This window comes from Xiphophorus couchianus, chromosome 9 (assembly GCF_001444195.1).
Source record: "Xiphophorus couchianus chromosome 9, X_couchianus-1.0, whole genome shotgun sequence".
In the NCBI taxonomy this organism is placed as follows: Eukaryota; Metazoa; Chordata; class Actinopteri; order Cyprinodontiformes; family Poeciliidae; genus Xiphophorus; species Xiphophorus couchianus.
Genome location: NC_040236.1, coordinates 24,640,035 through 24,656,503, shown reverse-complemented (window position 1 = coordinate 24,656,503; position 16,469 = coordinate 24,640,035). Strand labels below are relative to the sequence as shown.

Genomic DNA, 16,469 nt, shown 5'->3' with positions numbered 1-16,469 from the left:
TACCAAGGAAAGGAAGGAGAAGAAGAAAATGACTTCAAATCCCTCCAGTGAAAGTTAGATTTACTGCTTTACAGCATCAGTAAATTATCAGTGTGTGGTAGATTTATGTAAATGTAGCACCAGGCAACAAACATATGACATACAATATTGTGACTTTATGTAAAAGAAAAGCAGCTAAGCCGAAATAAAGAGGCACTGTGTAGGAAAAAATAACAAGTAACTTAAGTAAATCATAGTTTGTATTATATTATCAGTCTTTATGAAGAGTTTTGACCCACTCCTCTCTCCAACGTTATTATTGCTCATTGAGGTTTTACCCATCACAACTCTTCAGTCAGTCAGGTTGAGTTCTTAATTATAACAGAGCCATTGCAACAGTGCAACAAAATCCTTTGCAGCCATTTTGTTTGTAGATTTGCTGCCATTTTTGGAATGTATCTACTCTATGTATTTTTTTCTGATGTTCCATATAAATTTACTAAAAAATTAAAACCTGAAAATGGGCATTTATAAAAATTATATCCTATCTCACAAAAAACTGTAGAACTGAGATACATTCTGCTATTTGTTGTTGTGATTTATCTCTGTAATCGACAGATTTCTGATAGAAATATGAGCAATAACACCTCAACTTAAAGCCTACTCCAGTTTTCACTGCTTTATTAAACCTCCAAAAGTCAAATTGCCTACCTTATTGACAGAATTACCATAAAATAATATGAAACAAATGTTAAGACTTAATCTGTATTTCAGTGCTTAAATCCAGAATTTTTCCACAGAATGTTAACAGCTGGAATAGGAAAAAGATGATAGTGTGAAGTTGTGAAATTCAGCTGCATCTAATCTGGAATCGTCTGTATCAGGGAGTCTTGGCGGTGTGACCTCTGTGATCGTGTCTTCAGGGTTGAGGAAAGTTCAGGGTTGAACCAAACTAAGTCGTTATGCGGGAAGCTGCTCACTCCATGGCAAGAGCTCTAACATAAACAAATGACGTTTGCTGAGATACCAGTGCTGTTCCAACGCTGACCACACTCTCATATCTGATCATATCTGATTCTTTTAAAGCAGCAAACACGGCCTGCCGGGAAGACATCCAGCATGGTTATCCACAACATTCTTCAGGACACTGTGTGAGAAGGCTTAGTGGGTCCTCAGCTTCATAACAGTGCTCTGCAGAAGTATTCATGACGCCTTAACAGTTTCACATGTTGTCGTTGCACACGTGAAAATTCAAAGGATAATGTTTTTAAGCGTTTTGGCAGGTAAAGTTTGGAAAGTGTGTTGTGTGTTCAGAAGTTTTTAGTTTAAAACGTTTTAATTGGTGCAATTGCACCTGCAGGGTCCACTCTAAAAATTAAAACTAATGTTTTCTTAAAAGGTTTAGTGCTACAAATTTAAATTACAAAATACTTAGTAAATTGGAAACCAGTGAAATTCCTTAAATATACTTCATCAATTGTATGACTGCAGCTAAAAAAATGTTTTAGTATGAATAGTGACATAGATAGTTCATTAACAAACAAAATTAAGCAACTACAGCTGAAACTATAAGTTAGACAAGTAAGTCATTCTAATGCCTCTGAAGCTCTAGCTGTATTTGCTGGATTGTTGTCCTGCTAGAATATGAACCTAAACTCCAGGAATCTGACCTGAAATTATCTCCATCTGTCTTCCAAAAGAACCCCTGTTTTATTCTTCTGTCCTTGCTAAAGAAAAGCATCCCCACAGAATGATGCTGCCACTAGGCCTGTCATGATAAATTTTGATGGCTCATAAATTGGCCCAGAAATTATAGAAATAAATGTTCAAAGTGGAGGCCATTCATGGCCCTCCACCCCCTAGACCACAATTCAAGGATAAACTAAATAAATGAGGACAAAACCATGGCATATACATTTTATCTTCTGGCAAAAATGTCAGATGCAACACAAAGTGATAATCTTTTCCAGTGCAGTGACAAATTTGAAGTTTAAGACTTACTCTTCCTGTTATGTCATCCTCAGTTTGGTGGAAGTGTTACCGGCCTTCCTGAGCATTCTTAGCATAGCAAGTCGCCTGGGTCAGATAACGTGGAGAGGTGGAGGAAAGGGATGGGGTGGCGGGCCGTCATCTCCTCTGTTATTAAACGCTTCTCAGATGACCTGTCACCATCCATTATGTGAGCCCAACGCTCCTTCCAGGAATAGCAGCCATTGTGAAGGAGAGCTGGCCACCTACCAGCTCTGGCTCTCTGCAGCACACAAGCGTCTTTGTTCTGTTAGTTAAGACATCATTACAGCTAATTTCACTTTTGAAAGGCTTCCAGATGGGTTTGCAACAAATGGCTAAGCAGAACCTAGTGGAGTCAATAGGTCCATCTGTGAGGGGACACTCTCACCTCTTACGTAGATGTGCTCTCCAGATTTTTCCTGCTTCAGGTTTCTGCATCGCATTCTTCAGTGGATTGCTTATCAGCACAAGAGAGTATCTGTAATCTGCTGTTTCTGTGGCATGAGGCTGACACAGCCATGTTTCCATTGTAAGCGTGCACGGAACAGTTGTCATTCTGCTAACATGTGCTGTTGAAAAAGAAAAAATGTCGCAAATGTGGCGTTTCCATTAAATAAAAAACACAATTAAAATCATACATGAATACGTTTGTTCACGCAAAGAGTCATTAAAAACCATGCAGCATCATCATCCTTTTATTACTTCCTGTTGTCTTTTCTTCATGGTTTGTGCCAGTGGCAACATCAAATTGTTGACCATGTGACTGGTGTGATGCGAAAAAAGTGTTTTCTTTGCAGATTTATGAAAAAAGCCAATTTTTGATACGACAAAAAAACCACCTCATCTCTGATATTTTGTCTGGCAAAATTCTTTATTCATAAATAGCATGCTAAGATCATCCCCAGTTTTTACTATTTTTTAAAATCTGAATTCCAATTCTAATCCAAATATTTTGAAATCTGTAGGAAATGTTAATGGAATTGCCCACTAATGGATGTTAGTCTTAATCTTAAAATACTATATACCCCCTCTATAGATTTACAGTATTGTGAATTGCCATACTTGTTTGTAGTTGTTTTGATAAAGTTTTACTTCAAAAAAACACCTAATCCCAGTGCCAAGCTTTTTAATAGAAAAACGAGTTCTTTTCAAAAACAGACCTACTGACTCATACTACATTTGATATCTTCATATTTTTAGCTTGATACTGTGCAGTTGTATCAATGTGAGGAAGCATTTTAAGTTTTCATTGTCGATGTGTTCTGTTGCAGGTCATCCTCCAAAGAAACTAGAACCTAAAGAAGGTAAAAAAAGCAAACTTTTTTCTTTGTTGATTTTTTTCCTGTGTTTTCCATTATTTTCATGTGTTAACTAAATAAACTGTTTCATGTTCCAGCTGAGATGTTTCTCTTGGACACCACCACAGTGGTATTGATCGCCTTCGCCGCCTTTGTTATTGGGGCTCTGCTGACTGGGGCCCTGTGGTTTATCTACACACACACAGGTAGGTCCCTCACCTACCGCCCCGCCACTCCCACTTGACCCGACCCAACCCTACCCACCTCGAAGCTTTAATGAAAAAAGATAAGAAGCAGAGGAATGTCCCAGCGTGCCGCTGCGATAACCAAACATCCTGTAGCTGATAGAGGGCGCCTCACAATAACATATTGACTCCTTCACTGTAAATATATCCTGTTGGTCAGCAGCGAGAGCTCCCTTCTTTCCTCCCTTTGAATGTTTTCGGGGGGCCGCAGGCGGTCAGCAAATGTTCACAGCACAATGGCTGGAGACAAGCTGGAAATCCCCCTCGCTGGGTTTAGTGGGCGCTCACAGGAAGAGACACACAATCTGTCTATTAGATGCCAAGACTTTCCCCGTCGTCCCCAGCCCGCTGACCCTTTTCGACCCCTGAGAGGAAGCCCTCCGAGTTCAGCGCTGCACAGAGCTCAGCGTCTCAGCGCTGATCCAATGGGCCACTGACCTGCAGGAATGTGGCAGTTCTTCAGTGAAACTGTTTGGAGGTTTGCATGTGCATTCTGGAAAGAGCTCACTTAGTGTAAAATGACTGCATTAGTTGGCCAGATCCAAACCACTATCAGAAGGATTACAGTTAAAGAACTCGTAGTCACCATACTCCCATTACATTTCCGAGGAGGATTTGTTGCCACAGTAACCATCCCCTGTAACAAACTGAGCGCCCTTATCGTTCTCCAAATATTTCTCTTGGCTTTTCTATAGGAACACTCTTCTTTTCTGCTTTATGTATTTACAAGTGAGTGACCAACAAAAAACACAACAGGTCTGCTTTTCCAGAGATAGTGTATTCCAGGTAAAAAATCAAGACGCGTGCACGCCCACACGCACACACACAGCAGGTTTAAAGATAGATGATATGAAAAGATTCAGTTAAAGGTATGTTTCGGTTGATGTTATGAAAATAGACCACTTTTGGATGGGTGTGTTAACTGTGTCAGCTACAGATGACCTTATATGGCAGTGTTTGCCGTTAACCCCAAGAACGTAGATCCCCTAAACAACAACCAAAAATATCACATTCTGAGTGTATTTTCAACCAGCGTTCAGAGTGATGAGGCATGAAAATACTTTGGATTTGTTCCAGCAGCATTCAGGCAGCCCTTTAAAAGTCATTTTTTCCCCTTTTATTTACTGACGGTTATGATGGTCATGTCATTTATGAAGACATGACCATTACTGAACAGTCTCTGTTCAGCAAAATAGAAGCGTAACTGCTTTAAAGTGAAGCCACATTCCATCATAATATCTGGAATTCTGCTCATTATGTCGACACGTGCAGTTTACAGTGAGCCAGGCCTAAACTTTCTTCTTCTGTGGAAAAATGAAATCCTCCTCTGTTTAGCTGGTCTAAAAACAGCACAGCTAAAAACCTTCAATAGTTTCACTGTTTTGAGAGAAGTTCATAGTATATGATACAGAGAAGATTTACACGTCATGATAAAGCTTAGGGCTGTCAAAATGCTAAAACTAAAGAAAAATGCTTGATACAATTTTCAGTGTTTTTTACTGAAAATACATTGTGGAGCAATGTGATCCAAGCAACAGATAAACAGACAAAATATTAAACACAAAACGTCCTAAAGTTACAGTAAGATTCCAAAATCAACACGTCACATTTTTTAAGGTTGTTTTTGTTTTGCTGCAGCCTTTTCAGCTGACTATCTAATCCTGTGTAACGAGTGGATTGTGGAGTTATAGTTGACACCAGAAGTTTACATGCACCGAATTAAGAGACATATATGTTTTTTCTCACTGTCTCATGTTAAATCAGACCAGCCTTCTGTTGCTAGGTCAGCTAGAATTGCTAATTTTCTGTTTGTGAAATGCCACAATAATGACAGAATATGTCAGAGATGTATTTATTATTGTCTTTAGAATCAGATTAATCTCTTTAGACATTGAGGAAAAGCTCAAATGATGATGTCATAGCTTTGGAAACTTCCAATAGGTTGATCTGAGATGTTAGGCACATATTTGGATGTATTCTAAGGCCTCACCTAGAACACATACATTTTTAGTTTGACGCGATTAGAAGATCAAAAGAACTCAAACAGTAAAAGCAACATAAGGTGACTGCCTCCTCCTGGCTCTGATTGGTTGTTTCTGACTGGGAGTGGTGCACTTCTGCAGATGACAGTAGGACCACAGGCAGAAGAGCTTCATTTTTCCCCCTCATATTATACAGCTGGGACATAGTGACAGTTTTAACAAATATGGAAAAAAACCTCATATTTATAAAAGTTACACACTGCAGCTATAGGCTTCTTTCCTTCGTGGGTTTATCCTGCACAGGAACTGGGGGCTTTCTCATCCTTATAGAAATAATTTCTACACCTAAAGAGTAAAGGCCAAATGTCCCTGAGCAGACATCTGTTGCAAGCGCTGCACCTAGGGGTTTTTATGCACGCACAGAGTGTTTTTGTAACAAAAAGAATGTTCCTTTATCTCTCCCATCTATAGAGATAATATCAGACTTGGGAATTCTAGTTTCCTCCAACAGCTGAGGTGAATCCCTTTGTTTTTGTGGGGTTCTGGTCGGTCCTGTGAGTGAAGGTCTGCTGGCAGCCAGCCCTCTCTTTCTAATCATTAGCAGAGCTGTGGGGCCTGACAGCGGGAGAGGGCTTCCATATCACCCATAGGTACATACAGCTGTCATATACGAAGGCACTCGCTCCCACAAGTGTGTATGCCATTACAAATGTGCGCAAATCTTTGTTGCTATTCTGCTGATGTCGAAAAAACACAATTTCACAATTGCAGTGTTTCTGTTAAATAAGAAATTAAATTAATTTCACAAATTTGGTCATGTGATAAGTCGTTGAAAATCATGTAGGCAACGGATAGAAGCAGTTACATGAGATATATTCACAATTAGCCATGGTACTGCTAGCACTCATCATCGATCAGCCAATCAGAGGAGGCGTAGGTGTCTTATTCAGGAGTAGAAGCAACAAGCCCTGCCTACTTTTAAAAAAAAGTTTTGTTGAAATTGTAGTCTCTTTTACAGAAGAGCTATGGCTTGACCATGTTCTAATGACACACAGCTTTTTTGAACTGTGAGAGCTCTGGTGGAGCCAGCTGCACAATGTCTGAAAAAAACAAAAACAAACTGTCATGCTCCTACTGCTTCCTGTCATCGTCTTCATCATTTTTGCCAGTAGTAACATCCAGCTGTTGATTACGTGACTCATATGATGTGAAAAAAATGTTGCGATAAGGCTGAAAAAACATTTTATCCTAATGCAAAAACTCTTTAGCAAAAAATGTGCTTTTTTGAAATTGCCATGTTTTTCCATTAAGCAAATTTACTTTTGTAATTTCAATTTGCACAATTCTACAGTTAATGGGAACGAGGCTACAAAACTGGTTCAGCTAACATTTTGAAGAATGCGGAAAGCAGGCGTGCTCCTCCTGTATATCTTTAGGGTACACTGCAGTCATATTTTGGTGCAGAACTCAAATGAAACGCAGACTAGGCTTTCTTTCAAAAACTCCTCAATGTCTGATGGAGATGTCTTTTGTAAACAGACTAAATAAGTCATTTAAGCTTTGGAGTGAGTTAGTTTATGATAGGAAATGCTTTTTTAGACAAAGAACAATAACCCAGACGCTTGGACGACAGTAACTGGGTCCTATGCTGTTTCTCCTGCTTTGTGCTGAATAAAAGCTAATTAGTTCCAGATAACTAAAGGCACAAAGTCATGTGAAGAGCAAAACATTTCTTTCAAAATCTGTTCATAAAGGATGTGACCATTTGGCTCTGGACCTTTCAGGGGACATCTTTAGGGACGTCGTGCTTCTCATCCTGTTGGCCAGGGTTCACCTTGGATTCCTTTACACATTTCATGCTTTGTTCTCTATATGAGTTCCTTTGCCTGTGAAAGAATTAATAGATCTCAAAGGACAATAAAAAAAGAAGACTGAAACTATGGGAATTGTCAAGCAATAATCCAGATACCTTGAAAAATTTGTATTTTCAGCCAGATCAGTTCGTCATGTTTTTGGCCGATTTTAAAACCAGTTCCATTTTCTCTTGTTCGATTTCCTGTGCCCCTTCTCCCCATCTCCCATCCCATCCCTCTCCTGCCCCGCATCCAGGTGGGACCGCCAGAGCGCAGCCCGTTCAGAAGCCGCAGCCCGTCTCGGAGAACAGCAGTGCAGCCCACAGCATAGGTAGCACGCAGAGCACGCCGTGCTCCAGCAGCAGCACTGCGTAGCTTGGGACGCCGCCCCGCACACTGGCCGCAACGCCTTCACGCAAACCGGTTCGTTGGTCTTCTAAAGCGAAAAACAAACAAACAAAAAAAACACCGACAAATGTGCTGCGATGATTCTGAGATGCATCTCTGCACAAGAAAGAAAGAAAGAAAGTTCTGTTTAGATGGGTTTTTTTTTTTTTTTCAAATCCAAATGCTGCTCTTCTGATCACAATTAAGCCTTTTTTTTCCTTAAATGGTTTGAATTCAGTCGCTTTGCTCCATCGGTGATTGAACACGGCAAGATTTGCAGAGGTTAGGAAGTGATATGTTGATGGCTGGACCGTAAACACATTACTTTAACACACGCAACCTAGAAAGTAGCACAGGAGCAACACAACCACTATTAGAAAGAAGACAAAAGTGCAGTATGAACTTATCTGTCATTATCCTGACAAAGAGAGACAATGGAGGTGTTGAATGTATGAGAGAAGAACAAGCACCAGCAAATGTGAAAGAACAATGTGAAAGATCTGCAGGTAGACCTCCATATTTTACAAAAAAGAAGACTTTTCTTTATTTTGGATTAAAGTGTAAACAGTAGATAATAGTACATTAGAGAGGCTCAATAGGTGCAAGTTTAAAATGGCCACATTTTCAGAGTTTAAGCATACTAATTTGCTGAAGTTAAAGGAAAAGACTGATACTTGTTTTGTGTCTGTGTGTGACTAGCCTGGCTTCATGGTGTCAATCAAATCAAATCGAATCGATCTGTCAATTTTATTTAGCAGGAAATTGGTGTAGATTGTAAGAAATCCTCAAAATCTGACCCGGCGTTTTAATTCCGTTTAGGTTATTCACAATACATATAGTCTCTCAAGACAATTTATTAAAAAATAACATGCAATTTATATAGAGAAATAAGTGGCGCCCCCAAGGGGAGGGCCACTTGAAAGAGAATTGTGCCAGAGAATTGTGTTCAGGCTATAGCGCTTTATCACATCATTTACATGATCGTCTTCAATCACAACATAAATGGGTAAAAAATAAATTGATTTATACAGCTCTGGAAAAATTAAGAGAACACTGCACTGAATGACTTTGGAAACCTCCTGGTTATTCCACTAGATACTGATTTCTGAACACTTCCTGAGTTAAAACATTAACATTGTTGTTTCTAAATGAATATGAACTTGCATTATTTGAGGTCTAAAAGCATAGCATCGTTTTTCATTATTTTGACCATTTCTCATTTTCTGCCAATAAATACTAAATATTTGCTTGGAATTTTGGAGACGTGTTGTCAGTAGTTCATAGAATAAATGAACAATGTCCATTCAAACATGTACCTATAAAGAGTAAAATCAGAGAAATTGATCTTAATTTATATATATATATATATATATATATATATATACCAATTGGTACCTAAAGTTATCATCTGCGGTTTAAATTCCTTTTAAAATGTTTTAAACTCAGTATTTCACATTACAGTTTCCACTGAGTCCAGCCATTACTTTGTAAGCCAAGACATTCTCTTGTTTGCATTACTATCCTTCAGACACAAGAGAGGTCTCAGTCTTCTTCTCAGTTGTCTTTTTTTATAGCTCCTGAAGTGTTGGTGTACAGTTCTGGTCAGAAGTTTTCATACACTTATTAAAATGAATTTCCTTATAATTTGTGGATTTAAATTATGTATTTCAACTATTAAAATCTGTTAAAATCTTAAACAACCTCAACTGTGAACTACACAACAGTCTGAAATATACATCGCCACAAATGCTTGGAGAAATGTTTGCTAACAGGGAGATCTTTGTATTACCAACCTGCTGGGAGGATTCTGGCTTCATATTTGAGCATGTAATGTTTTATAAATCTGTCCATGGTGGAAAAAAAATTGTTCAAATCAAATATTTTAATGTTAACAGACCCAAATTAAGTCAGCATTCATGCTAATGGTGACCGTATGAAAACTTCTGCTCCAGACTGTCGATTTGTATTTTTATGTGAATAATTGTAAATAGGCAAATGTGTTTCGAGGGAAGCACATGTGCAAACTTCTCTTTTCTGCTTTATCTGTGCCAGTCCCTTCTTTTATAACCTGAAGAATCTCATCCACAGTGTTGACTGACTGACTGACAGCATTAACGACGGCCATATTTAAAGAACAACCCAGCGATCACAGTTAGCCTGCGCTAGCTGAGGTCTTGCTGTCTGTCTTTTCAGCATGCAGCACATTGTCATAGGAATAGAAAGGCGTCAGATGATAAAATGGAGTAGCGCTCCCTGTTTGTAATCTTTATCAGACAAAACATGGTGCATTTTTCCATGGTTTGCAGACACCAGACGGTCAGTGTTTGGAGTTCCTTATCCCACTTGGTTTTGTGTAAATCTTGGCACTCAGTCTGTTGTATAAGCTGTAGCCAAAGTTCTTTGTTTCACATATATTTTCTTCAACATCGTAAACTCCCCACCGCTTTACAAGAATATGAATGTTTTCTGTGTGGGGGTGTGTGTGTGTGAGTATCAAGAGTGTGTGTAGGGGGAAAAGCGGGGGCCTAGAGTGGGATAGAAGAAGAGATGTTTCCCTGAAGCAGCAATAGGGACACAATGCTTTTTATCTGTTTGTTTTTTCTTCTCCTTTCTCAATGTAAACTTATGTACAGCTTTCTACAGATGCTATAAATAAATATATTTGTGTATAAGATTATATTTTGGAATGTATTTACGACAGAATTTTATTGTGATGTGTGTGTGTGGAAGTACTGTGAATTGTGGATTTACTCATATAACATGGTTTGGGAAATTCTTTGTAAAGCATACATAAAAGTGTTGCACGCTGTCGAATAAGATGCAGTTTAGTAAATACTTATACTATAAAGTTGTTGCTAGAAGCCGCCTTTTATTCACAAATTTCTAGACATATTTCACGTTTGTTGTTCTGTTTGAAACTTTAATAACCTGTGCAGGCATTGCTAATGTTCTACACCCCATCCAGCTGTTTAAAACTGAGAACGGGACTCACAACTCCAAATGTATTAAGCTATGCTTTTTAGACACACCGTTCATTTTAAAGAATATAAACTGAAGCTTTTAGACACTTCATAGCATCCCATCTCTAAAGTAGCACATAGTAAAACATGAAACCAGCTCTGGTTTGTAACCTTTGGGTCATGCGCAGTTTGTACAAAATGATTCTGCATCATATTAAGCCACAGCCTCCCATCATCAATAATAGCACTTTTTTATAAAGATGAGCAAAAAAGCCTTAAATTGATCTTTTATTTCAGTAGTATAACTTTGTTGCAGTTTTTTAAAGATATGTTGTCTATAGTCCAGCATCTGTAAGCTTAACCTAGCAACTATTTTATTGATGATCTTCACACAGCACCAAAATGGCATGTTGTTCTGTCTTTCAAGTCATTTCCAAGACAATGTGTCTATCCTTAAGGGAACGTAAATGTTGTTGTTTTTCATTCAAGTATCTTCAGAGAGTTGTTCCTGCTGTTTTGCAGTGAGAATCTGCAGTAGCAGTCTTTCAATCTAAAGAAGCCTCTGACTGAAGACGGTTGCTGTATGACAGTCTCATGACCGTCATGACATGCAAACTGCTCCATTTCCAGGCAGCAGAGACAATAGTACTCTGTAACAGTGGTTCTACTTAACCACCTCCTTTGCTTTGGCTGATCTGTCTGGCAGAGATTCGCTGAAGTTGGAACAGAAAATCTCTTTTTCTCTCTGCACTTTAAATAATAAAGTTGAAAAAAAAAAAATTAAAAACGTAAAGCACAAATGATCAAAAAGCTTAAGCTACCCTGACTTTGTTAGATGTTTAATATACCAATGAATGTGTACAAACTGATCCAATTTTTAAAAATTTCCTCAATGTGGGATTTTTATATCAAATCAAAGTTGGATTATTTTCTTAAAGAAATTTTACAATGTTGAATTATCCTGCAATAAAAGCTGCGTTCAGTTTAATGCTTTTTACTCATCTTTGCCAACATGTAAGGAGGACACGGTAATTAGAGCACAAATCCATGGATCTATTGATTGTATTTTTTTATGTGATTTGACTACCTCATATGATTTTTGAATGTTGAGCTTGTATGCCTGTATGTGCTATAGGTTAAGCAGCCGTTAGATTTAAAGCTCGATCATGACTCTTTTTTTTAAATCACACTTTGTTATTTGAAATGAATCTGACAGAAAACATATATATTATGACAAACCTTTTTGTTGTGAGCCTTTGTATGTTTAAGTTGATCGTTTGACTTTCTTTGTGTTCATAAAACCTTTTATATGCTGTAAATATGCATGACCCCTGTACCCTCATTATGACCAATAAATATTTTACAATAATTACAATGAGACTCCTGTCTGTTTGATGATTTCCTGTGTTCATCATGGACACACACTCCCCTACTGTATATGGAGCTAGTTTAGAACTCTGATCAGCGGTGATGAAGTGTTAGGTTCGGCTCTGTGGCCGTGAAGTCATGACTCGTCTCTGGTGAGCTCATAACATGATACAGACCATGAGGGTTGGAGGGTGTAGATGCATGGCTTAGATGACAGTAAGGGCTTCCACACTCAGAGAAATTTCTCACACACACACGCAGACTGGCATTTTTCTCTATGATTACCCCTCCTGTGGGATTGTATAAGCAGCGTGCCTTGGCGTGAAGCGGCCCTGGGCAAATGTCCCGCCGCCTCCGGACACATCCCCAGCGATGGTGATATCACGCATGTCCCTTTCTTCTGTTTTCCATTAGGAGCTCGTCCAACTTATGAGTAATATTTAGAATTTATTTTCAACAAATGATCACAGACCTCATCATTCCCTTAAAGGTGATGTCATTATTTTCATTTCCAGCTTCTCCCCCCTCTGCCTCCCTTGGCTACTTTTGCCAGAAATTAGTTGTTCTACTGCTAATTCATTGAGTCACTGATTGTATGCACCCTAGACAATAGCGATAAACACAGGATCAAATTTAAAAGACTAAGTAGGTTTCCAACACTGACATTATGGCGCCTGGTTTAAGTTTGCCCTCAGGTCATAAACCTGATTACATGAATTAAGTAAAGTGAAATACTTTTTTGCTAGTTGTGCTACAGTAGAGAGAGATGTGCATGGACTAGATTCCTGATCACACCTTTATACCTGTAATGCAGCTAACGTCCAGCAGGAGCTCTGCTCCTAGCTTTGTGTTGGAATCTATTTATTTTTCAAGGTTTTGGGGGTTTTACAGAAAGGGAATTTCTTCTTGTAACAGTGTTTTGCAAAAGTACTCATACCTTGTCATATTATAACTTGAAACCTTAGTGCATTTTTATTCATTTCTTTTTTTTTTACATTTATTCCTTGAACATCTTTTTAAAGTCTTGCTTGATTCAGAATCGGCTTTTTTTTGTGCCACTCTTAGGTTAAGGTGGAAAACAGAACTAATACTTTACTTGCTAACAGATTGGCAGCTATGTCACGAATTAATGATTTCCTTGCCCAGCCTGTCGGCTTAGGTGGATGTGACAAAGTAGTTACATTTGTATTTATTTACTACATATTTCTGATTTATTTAGTTTTCAATAGTTGGTCATAATGTGTTAGTTTAAGCATTGCTGTTGTAACTTTGCTTCACTTACCATCCCGGGTTTGTTTATGGTAGATATGCACGTTTACATCCATGCATCTCTTTTTTAAAGAGGCAGTATTACGTAAAATGAGCTGTACATCATGCTATGCTGATATTCCTTCATCAAAAACATATCTGGAGTGCTACCTTGCTTCTTTTATGCAAGGTAGCATGGAGATTAAGTCTTTTAATCTCCATGGCAACCATTCAGCTGTGCGAAACACTTGGGAGGACTAAGCCCCGCCTTCAAGGCGCAACTTGCCTTCAGAGATGCAGGTATGAAGCAGAATGTATTGTTGTTTATTTTCCTCAGTTCTGAGCTTTGGTCAGTGTAAACATCTGCTAGCTTTAGCGTTCCCTGTTTGGTTCTCATTTTTCAACCATGGATCTGTGGGTGGGAGGAAAAATCCAAACTGAGTGACTTAGTAAGGCTTTTAAGTTCTCTAGAAATAATGATGGTGGGCACTGAGTCAGATCTCAGTCCTACTGGTTCGTCATTGTGAGCAGCATGTTATCCAGTAGAACTGTTGCTAATGCAAAACACATTGATGAGGCATTGCCTTGGCTAAGCTTGGAAAATGACCTCAACATGGTCCCCCAAAGGTCCTGGGGGCCCTGGCTATGTCCAGTAAGGGGTCCACCCATGAGCCTGGTATCATGACTCATTTGTATGTAATAAACTGAAAGTTCTACGGTACATTTTATCCACAATGGGGCAACTAACTGAGTTAATTTTACTGCAAAAGAGCACAAGGTTGACATAAAAATGTTCAACTCAATATTTTTTTGTATGAGCATTTATCCACAGCTGCATTTAGTGGATAAAATGTATAAATTTAACGTTTTTCTGACACAACTGACTAGCTTGTAAGAGGGAATGTTATTGTTTATTTTCACGTTTGGGACATTTGCGGTAGAAAGGTTGTTTTTTCTGTATTTTGACTCATCTGATTAAAACATAACAGAAGGTAGAGAAAGAAATATGACCCAACTATAGCAGCAGTGCAGTCACAGTGGAGGTTTTCTCTCAGGTGTCTACCTTTCCTTTTAATATTAAAGATTAATTTACCTGGAATTAATGCTGTTAATTCCAGGTAATTAACAGTAATATCTGTTAATTACTTGTTACTGTTAATGACTGTTAATGTTACCTGGAATTACTTCTGTAGATTCCAGGTAACATTTTATCACATGATTTTTAAGAGATTAGGAGTTAAGAGGATAAATTCTGTTTTTTTTATTGTTTTTTTACAGCGCTCTGTTGAAGGGCTATGAGTTGTCAGTATCATACCAGCCATAGATAACCCATCAAGTTGCATCCCTTTGAAGCTAATTAGCTTTACAGCTCGGAGTCATACCATCATATGAATTTCAAAACTGCTCCAGCAATTCCTGCCAACTCAATTTGTATAAATCTTAGATATATACCTAAACAATGTCTTGAATTAAACATTGTTTCCATAAAAGTTTGTAGTTATTTTCACAGAAATCTGTTTTTGTAACAGAGACCATGTAAGACATACTGCAAAAGTGTTTTGGAGTTGTTTTTAAAATCGGCACATTCTTTGCAGCTCTGAGATAAATGTTGCAGTGATTAATATATTACATACCAATAACAGCTTTAAGCTCAAGCCACGCAATTTCCGAATGTACGCTGATTACTACTGGCCTGCCTCATGTGGCCTGACTTTTTTTCTGGTTCATTCAGGTAATTGATTTTCACTTGTATACTGTGTAAGTTAAGTTATAGGTTAAGTATGGAGAGTAGAAATCGAATTGAGTCTACCGGGCTATCAGGAGTGAAAATATAGTTAGTCAGGCTTTTACATTGTGTATAACCAGTGACAGAGGGCGCTGAGTCAGCTGTTATTCCTAAACTGGTTCAGCATTGTGAGTGGCATGTTATCCATTAGAACTGTTGCTAATGCACAACACATTGATGAGGCATTGCTTTGGCTAAGCTTGGGAAATGACCTCAACAAGAGTCTGATGGTGCTACGTTCAGTACGTTCAGTAAGGAGTCCACCCACAAACCTGCTATTATTACTCATTTATATCTCATAAAATGTAACCTCAATGTTACATTATTATTCTTAAGAGTTTTAGTTTAGCTCAAACTACGCAAACACTCACTGTATGCTGATGACTACTCGCTCGGCTCAGCATGACAGAAGCTTGGAGCAGATCCAGCTCATGGCAGACTGACTTTCTTTTTACTTTAGCCATTTTTTCGCTACATGGGCGCACTTATCGACTTTGTATAGATTCAAGTATGGAAAATTGAAATAAAAGTCTATGTGGGAAACTTAGGTGCACCAAAAGTGAGTTTAAAAAAACAATCTAGAAGTAGATGTTCTACAAAATGCGCTCCATTCCTTGTTGTACAGGTAGATGCATTTTTAAGATATGGGAACACATGTCCAACAGACAACAGTGTGACCAAAGCCGATGTTAGTGGTCATTTCTCACTTATATCAGCCACAGAAATCAGGCGGACTTACCCTATCAATGCTGAAGGATCTGCACAATTTGAGCATTCCCCAAAAACAACGATTCAGATCCGACTACGTCTAGAAGGACTTCTCACAGAAGTCCTTCTAGGCCGTCTCATTAAATGGATGGCAGGACGTCTACATTGCTGCTATCGCAAAACACATTGGAGTTTTTCAGTAAGTTTCAGGTTTGACTTATTGAGCATTAAAAGTGCGTATCAGGTGCGGGGAGCATAGTTCTCCTGGTGGGGGGGAGGATTCATTTAGCAGCTGCGCTGAAACTATAAACCCCCTGGGTGAGGTGTGCAAACTTTAGCCTCACATCGCAGCTCGTTGTTATGCTGCACAAAAGTAGAACTAGTTTCATATTGCTGCCAGAATCCATAAAGTGGTTCTGATTTTGCTGAGCTGCAAATTCTGTTTTGATTGTGGCACATGGGTGCTGCATGTGCGTAATAATATATATACGTATTTCTTTATAGATTTGAGGCCCTCATGCTTTCTGCTGGAACACTCTGGAAGAACTCCAACTGGAAAGAATGGAAACAAAAAAAGAAAAAAGAAAAGCCCTCTCCATATGGCCCTGCTTATAATGAAACAGCTCAGTCATAATTAACTTCATA

At 38.6% G+C, this 16,469-nt stretch overlaps 1 protein-coding gene across 2 annotated transcripts in view; it reads left to right on the top strand.

Annotated features, from left to right (window-relative positions):
- tgfbr3 (transforming growth factor, beta receptor III) overlaps nt 1-12,089 on the top strand; it is an 82,385-nt gene extending 70,296 nt beyond the window's left edge. The window contains exons 14-16 of one of the 2 annotated variants that reach the window (XM_028026709.1): nt 3,261-3,293; nt 3,386-3,493; nt 7,624-12,089. In XM_028026709.1, the coding sequence (XP_027882510.1) occupies nt 3,261-3,293; nt 3,386-3,493; nt 7,624-7,742 (260 nt within the window). In that variant the 3' untranslated portion in view covers nt 7,743-12,089. The remainder of the gene's footprint in view (nt 1-3,260; nt 3,294-3,385; nt 3,494-7,623) is intronic. The other variant, XM_028026708.1, reaches the window with a different exon arrangement.
- Nucleotides 12,090-16,469: the final 4,380 nt, after the last annotated feature.